At 41.6% G+C, this 13,562-nt stretch overlaps 1 protein-coding gene across 1 annotated transcript in view; it reads right to left on the bottom strand.

Annotated features, from left to right (window-relative positions):
• tns1a (tensin 1a) overlaps positions 1-12,627 on the bottom strand; it is a 37,957-nt gene extending 25,330 nt beyond the window's left edge. Inside the window, exons 1-11 of the mRNA XM_073495538.1 lie at positions 12,456-12,627; positions 12,317-12,367; positions 12,072-12,194; positions 10,931-10,995; positions 10,401-10,484; positions 6,474-6,586; positions 6,327-6,387; positions 6,134-6,209; positions 5,894-6,023; positions 5,128-5,193; positions 4,805-4,921 (exon numbers count right to left, since the gene is read on the bottom strand). Of these exons, the coding sequence (XP_073351639.1) occupies positions 4,805-4,921; positions 5,128-5,193; positions 5,894-6,023; positions 6,134-6,209; positions 6,327-6,387; positions 6,474-6,586; positions 10,401-10,484; positions 10,931-10,995; positions 12,072-12,194; positions 12,317-12,367; positions 12,456-12,605 (1,036 nt within the window). The 5' untranslated portion in view covers positions 12,606-12,627. The remainder of the gene's footprint in view (positions 1-4,804; positions 4,922-5,127; positions 5,194-5,893; positions 6,024-6,133; positions 6,210-6,326; positions 6,388-6,473; positions 6,587-10,400; positions 10,485-10,930; positions 10,996-12,071; positions 12,195-12,316; positions 12,368-12,455) is intronic.
• Between the last annotated feature and the right edge of the window lie 935 nt (positions 12,628-13,562).

Here is a 13,562-nt window from a genome sequence, read left to right as displayed (position 1 = left end):
TTAAGAGACAGAGATAAATCCATATGTAGACATCTAGACAGACAGTAGGAGAAAGGAGGCATTAAGAGATGAGGACTGGCTCAGCGGGGTTTCCACGGCTGGGATTTGAACCTGCTGCTACAGCTCACTGTGCTGTCAGCACGAGGTCTAACTAGAAGCATTATGTGCTTGTGCAAGACACACACAAAGTGCTCTGGAAATACCTGATCACTCGCCATTTCTGCAGACTTCAGACAAATGTAACTTTTACTGAAAGCTTCCCTTTTTCCTGAAGCTATGAAGTTATTTTTTCAAGATGAGTGCTGGACACTGAGGGCTGGATTTGGAAATAAATCAACTAATGATGTAATTGAACTGCTCTAAACTTATTTGGGGTAAATATTTTGTCAGACAGCAACTTAAAGGCCCATTTTGATAAAAAATGGATTTTTGAGTCACATTCCCAATGACGCTTTGGGTTTCCAAACTGGTCAAAGACTGACACTTTGGGTTTCCAAACTGGTCAAAGACTGACGCTTTGGGTTTCCAAACTGGTCAAAGACTGACGCTTTGGGTTTCCAAACTGGTCAAGGACTGACACTTTGGGTTTCCAAACTGGTCAAAGACTGACACTTTGGGTTTCGAACTCGTCAAATATGGATTCTTTGGGTTTACTGACGCTTTGGGATGGTGGTCAACCCGATGTATGACCTTCAAGATACTTGTTTTTCGGTCGTTTCTACCAGAAGGGGCCTTTTTTTTTCAATGATATCTCATATTGTCGCGTTCCCTTCTGTTGTCTTGCAGCAACCACGGAGAAACATACACAAATACGTAAGATATATACATATCAATACACCAACAAACCAAAGGTTTCAGCTTTTCAAATACTGTCTCCAGGAAACCTTCCAACATGTACTCTGTCCCAGTCCAAGCTCTCTGGAGCTCACACGAAGTTACCAACCAAAGCTCCCTAATAGTTTTGGTGTACCCAAATTGCAGCCCGCTCATAAAATGTTCCGCACACAAATTGCTCGCTCCATGACTCATTTTATGCCATATAGGTGCCAAACACACAAGATGCAACAGTGTTGACATGGAAACGCAATAAACAGACAAACAGACTCTTGTGTGTGGGACCCGATGAACAAAAAGTCTTGTCGTTTCGTATGGACGAAAGACGTTTTAGAGGGCAAAACCTGCATAATATTGCCAAGAAACCATTTAACCGCTGCAAAAATAAAACATATTTAATATATTTTTCACATGATTTAATAAAACTTGAATTTACTGCATGTTAAAGGCGGTCACACATGGATATTTGAAATCAACATGTTTTTAATTTGTAAGGAAAGTTACCATTAGTAATCTGAAGGACTCACCAACCAGTGCTGTTTATCTGCTCTCCGTCTCCTTTCGATTTTACTTCATTCCTTAATCTCTCCGTCCGTTTCCTTTCTCCTTCATTCAAACTTCACCAATATACAAAAAAAAAACCTTTACACTTTGGCAGAAGTCTGGTCGTCTCTGCTCCTCTCTGCCTCTCTGCGCCTGTCTCTCTATCTCTGTCTCTCCGTCTGCCTCTATCCAGCTATTCCAGACATGTTTCAGGGCTCAGCCCCAGCCAAATATGGGAGGTGGGCGGTAAACAAGGAAGACTGGGCCCGCTGCCCTACTGTACACCACACACACTGGAACACACACACTTATTCTCCTGTGGCAAAACACTACGTTTAGTGGTTATTCTCAAGGGAACATTATATTCCTTGAACACGCACTTCATTCAAGATAGCAGCTCATAGCTTTATAATGAAATATACTTAACAATATTTGAGTTTAAGTGGTTACTTCAGTACTTTTTATGACTTTTTTTCAAGTTGGAAACATTATAAAGCATCCACTTGATATGATGAAGATGCTGCATGAAGCATTTCTGAACACAAGCATTGAGTTTTAGTGTTTTCAATCACTATACTTTGGGTTAAGGACCATAAACAATTGAGATCTTTTCTTTCTCACACCAAGTTATACTGTTAGTGTCGCTGTTTTTTCAAAATAAGACAAAATATCCACTGACCTTCATCCTTGGCATCTCACCAAATGTTTAGTTTCTTGCTTTAAATGAACAAAATAGTTAGAAGTGATATTTACAATCGACCACTGTGGGGTTATATATGTATATGTATGTATATGTATATATGTGGGGATAAAATTGGATATTGTGTTGATTCCAGTGTTTAAAATGAGAATATGAAAATAATCTGTCATTTTTTTAAAAAGCAGGTTTGCAGTTGCTCTGCGGCTGCTCGCTGGCCCGAACGGTGGCCTTCTGACTGCTTTGACCTCCGGGGTCGACAGCTGCCGCCACACAGCGGGGCTATTAGTGGAGCAAAGGCGAGCCGACAAACACAAGGTGCGCTTCACACACACTCACGCACACTTAAACACACCACATAAAAAACTGCAAAAGACCTGAACAAATAATAAGTAAGTTTACAGGCATAAACAGACGCCCATATAGTGCAAAAATACTGTATAACAGCTGGACCAACACCTTCAAACTCACACCTCAGTGACTGCTTAAGTGCAACACTCGTCCCAAATACCTCCTGTTAAAGAAAGCTGAGGACGCCTCTCCTCGCGTTCCCCGTGAGTATGAAATGCACACAACTCTAAGCCGCCTAATCCCGCCGACCCTTTTAAGACACCCATCTTTCGCTGAGTCCTCTCGACGGGATTTCCAAGGTCGCTGGACTCTGTTAAAAACGGCGTCAGGATGAGTTGCCCCGAGCCCCAGAGGATGAATCATTTGTTTAACACCCGGACAAATAAACAAGTCTGGATTCCCCAAATGATACCTGATGATGAGTGATTAGCGTCCGCTGTACAGCGGCGGGTAAAAATAGGGCGTTCCGTCATGGAGGCTTATCAGCGTCATTCATGTGGCATCACCCAAATGTGTATTTGACACCTGATTAACATTCTCTCACTGCCTATTAATAATCTTTAATAGATATCTTTTTTCCCAGTGGTAGTTTATTACTTTTTACGACAACAAAACAAGTCTTTTTTGTCGGAATAAAACTACTGCTGATGGTTATTTTGTTGAATCTCTCTTTGGCGATGATCTCATCAGATCTTGTAATACAAGTAAAATCTGCTTTATTCTTTATCTGTTCCCTCCTCATAATAACAGATACTGTATTCCTGCACCAGCTTCCTCTGAACGCTCAGATTCTCACGTCCAAGTGCAAGAGCGACGGCCGCAATTAGAGAAATGAGCAAACTGGCCGAGAGCTTTTTCTTTCTGCTGAGTGCTGAGAACGCCGCCACCACCCATTCAATTAGGATCAAACTTGCAATCCTGGCGATTCCCACTGACCTTCTTGCAACACAGCAATTACCGCAACGGTTCTCGGGGGATGTTCATAAAAATGAAATGGGTCTTTGCAAAGCCGTAAAAAAGAGAAGAAAAAAAATCCCATATATAAAAGTGGATGCAGCAGCGCTGCGATGGCTGCCAAGTCCTGACTCAACGGAGGGTGAGTGCGTCCTCCTGTTTTCTCAGATTAACAGCAGTAATAATGCATCTCATCATCACTGAAAGAGGTAACAGTCTTAAAAAGTCTGAGACAGGATATTTTATGATGTCATCAATGCTTATTTCACAAATGATTCTGTAATGATTATGTTCTGCTGTTTAGTGATCCCATTTACTCATTCAGACACAAACTATGATGATAATAATTTGCACAAATCACAAAAATGCAACTTGACTTTGTAATGTGTCTGCCTCCTCTGCAACTGATTTCTTACTGCATAACTGCTTAAAATCAGTGACAAATGGTAGAAACAGTCCAGAGGGCAGATTTAAAGACTTCTGGACAGTTTCCAGCCGTGTTAGTGGCAGCAAAACCAGACAGTTTTGACGAGACGTCCCGGCAATCTCCAGCTGTGTTTGTGGCAACAACACTGGATGTTTTTCACAAGATGTCGGGACATTTTCCAGATATTTTTGATGAGACGTCAGGAAGATTTCCAGCTGTGTTAGTGGCAACAAAACTGGACATTTTTGACATTTTTGACAATTTCCAGCTGTGTTGGTGGCAACAACACTGGATGTTTTTCACAAGAATTCAGGATATTTTCCAGCCATAGAAAAACACTCCTAGATATTTTTGACGAGCCACTGGGACAATTTCCAACCGAGTTAGCAGCAACAAAACCCCTAATGGCAGCTGCAATGAACTAGATATTTTATATTTTGGGTATTCAGCATTCATTCCTTGCACTGATATGTCTGAGGATAACTGAATAGGTAGGAGACATGATACAGGGTGCCCAGATTTCAAATTCCTGAACTCCTGGTACAGAAGCAGGATCTAGGAGTGGATGGAGGTGGGTTTGTGGGACTTGCCGGTTGGTGGCTTCTCAGGTTACAACCCCCCTGCAGAGGGGGGCAGCCAGTAGCAGGGCGACTGACGCCCCCCTATTTCTGCAGCGGCTATTTAAAGCACTAATTGACAGGCCTCGGGAGGGAGGAGGGTTTGGGGGCATGCATGGGCAGCTCAGAGATGTTGAGTTTAGAGGTGAGTGACGAGTAGAAAGACTCAGATGTATCTTGTCCTCAACAGAGTGCAGAGATCTCGACTTGTGGTGGCGACTGAGGAATTTCATTTATGTCCGCTGAATGTTAAGATTTTTTCAGAAACGTCTAAAATTGGACAGCATGTGAGTCTGACAGTCTCTATTAGTAAGTGTGGATGAGTGGAGACAACCCATCCATCACACTGTGTGCACGTGTGTGTGGACATACCGTGCTCGCCGTCCACAGCGTCCTCACCGCGCTGGCTGAAGCTCTCGTACGAGTCCCAGCGGATCAGGTGGTCCTGGGTGTTGTAGTCCACAGAAACGCTCGGCCCGTTCTCCAGGTGGCCCAGGCCTGAGGAACACATGGCATTATGGGTAATGGAGTACTTGCACGGAGTGTATTAGCTGTCATATCAGCATTTTGAATATTGTCATGGTTGCCAATACATCAGATCTGATACTGAATATATCTATTTTCAATATTATACATATTCTAAATATACTATATAGACACATATACTGTACATGTTTAACTTTCAGTCAGAAATAATAGTTTACCTTTGATTTTTTCTGGCCCGTATGAGAAAACAAACTCCACCTTCCCGTACTCTGGGAACCTCTCATCTGTAGAGACACATGGTGTAAAGACTGATGTCAAAAAATGGACACGAATGAACACAGACACAATATGTAATATATGTTTTAACCTGCATCAAGCATTACAGTGACAATCACAGATCAGACTTCGATTTCAGTTCAACAAACTTCCAAAAAATACATTTTAGCATTTGTTTGTATTCATTTTGAGTAATATAAACAGGTGTAAGAAATAAAATATACAATCTTTGTCAACTTCTCCAAGCGTTTGTTAATTAAAAACAATAATCAATACTTGTGACTAATTGACAGCTGATATGTTCAAGTTTTCCTCTTCACCTCTCCTTTAATGGCTCAACATTTGTTTGTTGTCTTAGTATTAAAATCCACAAACAAAAAAAGTCATTTAATAACTTGAATCACTCTGAACTGAACAACCAGAGGGGTGATTTTAACTCCATGTAGTTCACTACTCCTTAACACTGAATGTAAGTGATTGCTGAGTTTGCCTTCACCACCAGAGGACCCTGTTTACTATAAAAATATGAAGAGCAGGAACAGAGAGCACTTTTCCATACTGGAAACCAGTGAAAACCAGTTCAAAACTACTGCAGTGACAACTTTTTTGCTCCCATTATCTGTACTTGTCTGGGGTTTAAATACAGTTTTTCTTTCTTATGAACACACAATGATAAAAGGCACCAACACCCACCCGGAGGATTGTTACCTTTGAAGGTCTCATCCAGCTCGTTCTTCCCAAAGACCACCCCGAGGTCGTGGATGGCGCAGGTGTGGAACTGCACCCTGAACACCACATCTCTGGTTGGGTTTCTGAAGCGCTTGTGGTAGCACTTCAACTATGGAAAGAAAGGGGAGAGAAGGGTTGTCAAAGATCAATACATCGACTGAGTCAGGCAATATCGTTCTACATATGAGAGAAATATCTACTTGATATTTAAAATCTTACCAAGATGTCTCCCTTCAGAAGCAGGCCGGGCTCGATGGTGATGCAGATACTGGTGTTGCTGTCTCCTTGAACATTGCTGTAGGAATAAAAACAATGATGTCTTGTTAAAATTCAAAAACTTGATTCAGTATAGTGTCATCTTTGCCCTGGATTCACACAAACCACACTGAAACTGGAATAAAAGTGTCCATACTATATTCCTGACGTATAGACTGGTTGCATTGCCTGGTAGATCTTCAGGAAAGGACGGCAGCCTGTGACGGGAAAGAAACAAGGGAAATAAAATATTTTGCAGAAAGATAATGTTCTAACTGTTCATTTGGTTGAAGAAGATACTCACCTCCTTTGGACTCAAAGTTGGGAATGCCGTGCATGATGACATGATGCAGGAACAGAGGCTTGTTGTTAATCTTTATGTGTCCGGAGAGAAGGCCGTTGAAGTATTGCACATACCTGCAGAGGAAGGAAAGTAAGTCTGTTCAGTCTGACACATCCTTTATAGAGCACCAAGGCTCCAAGAATCTTGCGATCTGAGAGCATCAGTATTTGACGAGTTGGGAATAAGACTCATATATCCACAATCTGTCCAACAGGAGCTAAAGAAGAAATAAAAAGACAGCGCTGTTTTTCAAAGATTGAATAATCCGGTTTTGGGAATAAGGTGCCGACCATGAACCACAACAACTCCAACATCGGTCCAACAAACAACCTTTTTTGTATGTCATTCCCCATTTTTCTTGCCCCACCTTTTCTGGGATCTGTATCCCGAACCTAAACCTAACCCTAAAAAAACTACCAATTTCCAGATGAGTAAAGGGAATAAAACAAATAAAAGTAATGTTTTCTAAGACCCACATTGGTCATTAAAATCAGGACTTTATCCCGTTGGCAGTATCACTTGTGCTGAGACTTTCAGTCACTTTGCCAAATAAATGATGAGATTTTTTAGCTTTTGGCATTGAGACAAAGAGATGAATGCTCAGTGGTGCACAAGCATGCATTTTTGCCTTTTGGTAGTGATGAATATCATGGTAATCCAGTCTCTGGTTGTTAGAAAAACCTTGCTCTAGAACAAACAAGTCATCAACAGGAAGTTTTGGTGTGATGGTGGCACTTGATTACAGGGTCTGGGATCACTATCGTCTAACAACTATGTCTTCTCAGGACGTTCTGACTAGATTACACACCAAATTCATGCGGACAAAAACCCTCATCCTGTGTGGTTCACTTTTACCTCCAACAGCTGCCAGAACTGAATCCCACTCCGACTATAAAACAACCTTTATCCGCGGAGGGAAATGTCAGACTGAATCGGTGTGTGCAGAGGCCAGTTGGGGGTCTGTTGAGTTAGTGTGGTCTGGTTGTTAATGATGATAATGATGATCGTACCAACCGTGACCTTGACCGTGGGGTCGCCACATGCAGACACCCCCCTCCTTTGCTGTGCTGTCAGTGGCCAGATGGTTTAGCCTCTTTCTAATTCAATTAGACTGAGCGGGGACGCCACGAGAGCAGCGCTGAGAGGAGGAAACGGCTTGTATTTACAGTGCGTGTGCGTGCGTGATATTAGATGTAATCATGTTCTGGGTTTTATCGAGGAATTAACTTGTATACGTTGTACGAAATGCCTGTCCTTGGTTGTCTTTGTGTGCTTGTTATGTTTCCTTCCAAAAACAATGCAAATGCATCTGATCAATCATCAGCGATCTTGTCATTCTGTCTTTCAATGCTATGATTACGCAACCACAACCTCCATATCACCACCATGTCCTCAAGATTGTTCTGGTTGGTTCAGTTGAGAGTTTCCATCATCCTGCAGGTTTTACTCCATGATTGCCAGCGTCTGAACTCTGGGAGTCCTCTTCTATCACTCATGTTCATATGGGCATACCTTATACCTTATGAGGCTGCTTCATGGCAGTAATTGCTTGTCTTTCTCTGTTATATATTGTTACACACCTCCAACTGATTGACTCCTTAACGAAATTGAGGAAATAAAGGAAAAATGGAAAACATGGCCCAAAAGCATCACTATCGTATCTAAATCTCTCCTTCCATCATCTTGGTATCTTTCTTTTATTCAAATTTTAACTTTTTCACCTCATTACAAACTCAATTCTTTGATGGCAGTCATCCAGACATGCATCCTTACAGAAACCTAATCGGCAACACATTTCAAAAAGTCACATTGTCAAGAAGTCATACCTAAAGTTGACACTATTTAAACTTTTGTGAAGGACAAGTAACAATTCCTTATTTTGCCCAAGTTATCGTTCAAATTTTCTTGTGAGCAACTTTAAAATGAAGATAAAAACAAGTTGATGGAGTCTACAAACATCCTGTTTGTGCCATCATTCAATTCAGCACATTTTCCACCTGAATCTGACCTATAGAGGCACATAAGAGGCGGCCAATCCTCCCAGCAAGGGATCACTTTGTGTACTGTAGCTGACATTATCCATCCAACATGGTAATCATTTAATGGCGCTAAAATGCTACGAGTAACACCTTTAATCCAAACTTTTACAAGCTTTTACAGCACCGGCAGCAGATTGAGCTCATCTCCCACTCTTGATGTTAATGTCACACATTCCAGACCATAATACTGGCAGACTCCAGGGGCAGAGATAATTATATCCGAAGCAGGAAATAGCAGCGGGGCAGAGGGCAAGCCTATAGACCTGTTAGAGAATGGCTGGATGTCTAATTCACCGGTGGTGAAATGAAGTGGTGTTAAGTCCCCTGCTGTTTCCTGTGTTTCTTCGTTCATTCCCTGCAACCTTTGTCCTGCTCATCCTTTCCGAGAAGCGCTCGGATCAGGATTCCTCTCTCGGCAGGTGAAGAAGAGAGACGGTGAGAGGGCAGGCCTTTAAGCAGTTGATTGTCTAATAACGCAGAGGGAGCTAATAATATTTTAGGAGAAGATTTATGACTTAAAGAAGGATGTGTCACTCCTCCTAGAGGGAGCTGCAATCCACATAAGAAATTGTTTAAATACCTTTCAACCACTCTTGATTGGTTTGACTCGTTCTGCTTTGGAATTTACACCGCTGTTTTGCTCTCTGTTCACGGAAAGGACATTATCTCACGACGCTCAATGCTAAAAGTGGGGAATAATTGGAGGAAAATATGCTCTGATATGCTACAGAGACAGGAATGAACTGCCACCAAGCCTCCCGAGGGACACCAGTGGAATCTCTCAGACGGACAAGATAGATTACACTTTCCGTGCTGTGACGTTCACACACAATTATCCCAATTAAAGCTGAATAGCAAATAAACAGAAGAGAAAAAAAGGGAAGGAATTTCCGATGTGAATTGTTTCGAAAACAAAGTTTGGTGTGGATCTTTGTCTTGTTGGTCAGTTCTTCAGTTGAATGTTTGCTAATCACCCGTGTTATTATAATTATAGCATAGAAACCCCTAAAAGCCATTCTCTGCATGTAAAGAGTTTTGTGGTTTCCTTTTTGCTCATCCTGAAAAACTAAAAACCAAAACTGAATGGAATATATCTGAGACTAGGCTGCTTTGTCTGCTGTCACGTGCAGCAAAACATTGGCACGTCCAACTAGGTAGCTTATTCCCTCCAGTAACACGACTCCCAAGGCCAAGAAACACTTCTTGGTACATTATTTTGTGTGGATTAAGGTTATGTTAAAAAAATACTAGCCAACAAATCCACTTTGTAGTATTTTCCCATGGGTGGGAGCTGGCCCTTAATGCATATCAGAATGTTGAAGGCTAATGTTAGCATCTTTGTCCTGCTCTGTTGGATTTGGATACATTTACGCCCCAGCATATCCAGCTAAAATTGTTAGCTGAGAGAGCTAACATTAAAAATGTAAACAGTAAGCTAGTGCATGAAAAGTTTCCCCTTTTAATGCAGAAAAAACAGTACTAGGACTTACTAGCGCCGAGAACAAAGCTGTTTCTGTATTTTCATGTCTTTTACAATCGATTATCAAACGGGTTAGCCTAAGTAGCTAGCGAGCTACAGCTGATAAAAGCTGCTAGTTTTTTAAGGGTTGAAATTTCCGCTTACAAATTCAACAGTTGCTAGCTTTCAAGAATGACTCAAGGTGGTAAATTTTCCACCTTTATCCTGCGAGAACGGAAAGCTTGACGGGCATAGCAACGGTAGCTAACAGGAGACGAAGTTTAGCAAATTTCTTCTTCTGTTCTGGAGTAAAATTCAGAAACAGTGCTCTCAAAAAGGTCAGACTCATCAAGCAGATGTCAGCAAACAGGAAGTGAGGTAATAACTGACCTTTTTTGTGATGGCTGACCCACAGGAAGTGCTTTGTCCTCGTAGAAGCGCCTCATGGCAAACCTGTCCAACGCCTGGTCAGCACTGCGTGACACAACACCCGACATGTTAGTCACATACAAAGAATAATCGATTGTGGAAGAGCTGCACTTTTTCCCCCAAGTTTGTGATTTAGAATTACCCCCTAGCCTTCATCGTGTACAGAGCATTTTTAAATCCTCCTGGCTCCTTCCCACCTATTAACATCTGGTTGCATTAAAGAATGATGACATTTCTGGAGTGCTTCTTCTCGCAGAGCCAGAAAAATAAGCTTGCCAGGACGGAGTGTTTTGCCATAATAATCACATTGGTGTTTAATTTTCAAGGCTGCTCAAGTCCCAGACCTCGAGGCCTGACTGTGATTGATAGGTGCTCTTGTCCTTACAAAACCTTGTGAGGACGAGATGTGATGGACTAAATCACACTTTCACAACTACTCACAGCCTGAATTATCTTTATTTAAACTCAGTATAGCACAAAATGTTTGATACCTTGCGGATATGTTGCTGTAGTGCATGTACGCAGCCACCACCACCCCTGTCCGTCCTCGGTTGCCCTGTGCCACAGACAAAACAAGCCTCAGTTACAGTTTTTCAAGATGTATAATTAAAAAGTTGTTTTGAAACAGGAATCATTTCAAAGGGATCAAAGACTTTGCATTAATCATTGAAAGAGAGCAGAACAAACAAATCCTCAGATGTGATGAACTGGTCAGTAAGCTGCTTGAATTGAGTTTGAAAAGCTGGAAGCATAAATAACATAAAATAATATTTGATCCCGCTGCTTATTTAAAAGTGACCGGTCAGACTCTAAAGAGAAACAAGTTAAGCAGGGAAAAATGTTTTTCATCTGTACAGCATTGGGCAAATACTGTGTAGTAATGTTTGTTTAAACAAGACAAGTTTATAACTGCAAGAAGTGATCAGCTACAAGGATTCATGCTGAGTTTTAGAAGTCAGAAACCACATATTCATATGGTGCTGTAGATTCAAAAATAAGGACATTTTTAAAAAGGAAAACCATTTATGAACAACACTTTAGTGTCCGCTGGAGTTCTTGCAGCCTTAAGGTTACAAAGACTACATGAAGCCACTGCTCCTGACTAAGAAATGGTCCGAAACCCCCTCTCATTTTTACACTTTAGTTTTTTGTACATATTCAATCTCAGAACCCATTGGCTGTCGTCTGACAGTGATTCAGCCCTCATCCCAACCCAAACCACGATCCAAACCCCAACCCCAACCCTAAACCGAACACCAAACCCAAACCCAAACCCAGACCAAACCAACCCTTACCCCACCCCAAACCCCAACCCTCACCCCGACACCAACCTCAACCTTCCTCCCAGCCCCAACCTCAAACCGCAACCATAACCCTGCTCCACCATCACCATAATGATAGCCAATCATCTGACGTCCATTTATGTACCGTTTACCAACGTGCAACCAAAGCTCACTCAAAAGTAATTAGTCAAATCTAACGGACTACAAATGGAAACCGCAACACTTTCAATGCCAAAGTCTTGTCTCTTGCCTACAGATTCCACATCCATATGCGCATATCTGGTTTTACAGATTTGTACAGATATAACAAATGAGATAAAACGACTTCAACTCCCTTTCTCTGCTTTACCTTGTTGTGTAGAACCACTACGTTGCGCGGGTCACCATTCAGCCACGTGTCGATGGCTTTGCACATGCTGCAGATCTTGTCCAGCGCCGGTGCGTGGTGGTCTGGCCAGCCAAACTCCAGAACCTGAGGGAGATTATCAGGACCAAAAGAGGGAAAAGACCCAGTTAAAGGAGGGTTTGGTTTCGGTTTTCATATCTTTTAAACGTGAGGTCACTTGATAGATGTATCTGCTGAGGTGTTTGTACCTTGTGGTTTAACTTTGATAGTTCAGCCCTCCGCTCGCTCAGGTTGAGCACCTGAAATCATGAAGTACTGTCAGCAAAGGACACACATGGTAATAAAAGTGATACGTATGTCTTGGCTTCGTTTCAAGGTGTTTCTCACCAGATAGTTTTCGCCATGTTTGGACCGCAGCATCGTCGCCACCTCCTTGAGGTTGGCGATGTAGCTGCGTTCCTCGGCGGCTGCGGGGAAGCAGACAGAGATGATCCTCTCTGTGATGTAGACCAGGTCCACCTCATAGCTCTCCTCCATGGCCTGAACCACACTCTGACTCCTGGAGAGGCAGAAGGAGCGAGAGCTGTTAATCTGGTACAAATGTATCTCAGCAGATCAAACCGAGCATCGCTGTGTTTATTTCTCAGGCATACCATATGCCTGAGACAAGGTCAGTTAAAGAAACATATTGTTGCATCACTTTTTAGCCAAATGTAGCCGTCTAGATGTTTTCTGATGTACAAACGATGAAAGTAATGCTCACTGGGGCCACAGCGTAAAAAAAGTACTGATTGTTTTCTGTCTTTTTCATGACAAGAGAGTCTTTAATCTCAAATAAATCTGCTGTAAAAGTCAAAGTCTGTACCTTTGAATGATAAGAATCCACTGTTTTATATCACAATTGTACATTTTTTTTAACAGTTTCGAGTGTTAATGTATTTGTTAGACTAAGACTGTAGAATAATCCTATAAAATAACATAATTATGCTGTTATTTTAAAGATAGCAACCTTCATTATGCAATAGAAATGTGTAATTCTACTAAAATGTGGTACAGGGACAAGCTGTAACTTTACAGTCAATCATTGCTGAATATTCTTTAATATTTTACTATAATTTTATGGGAACTGTTGAACAATTTTGCTGCAAGACATTTTTTTTTTTATGTTTTACTTTCTGGTTTCTTTTCTTTTACAGTGCAGTAGAGTATCAGAAGTTTGAATTTGTCCTTTCTACCCTCGAGACTTGTGACAAATGTACTGCTAAATGCCCTAAATGTAAATGTAAATGTAAATGTAAATGTAAATGTAAACGCAGCTCTCATCCCTTTCGTTAATTCGACATAAGAGTCACGATCACCAGGTTTGTTTGCTCCACGCTGCATTCCAATTTCCAGTGATTATCATCTGTACAAGATGTTACGAGTCTTTTTTTTCTTTTTACACGTGTTGTGAGAACATTTCTAAACTCTCCGATTTCTCTCAGGGACTAACGA

Source organism: Pagrus major, chromosome 24 (assembly GCF_040436345.1).
Source record: "Pagrus major chromosome 24, Pma_NU_1.0".
NCBI classification, from domain to species: Eukaryota; Metazoa; Chordata; class Actinopteri; order Spariformes; family Sparidae; genus Pagrus; species Pagrus major.
The sequence above is the reverse complement of the archived record's forward strand: the minus strand, read 5'-3'. Positions and strand labels throughout refer to the sequence as shown.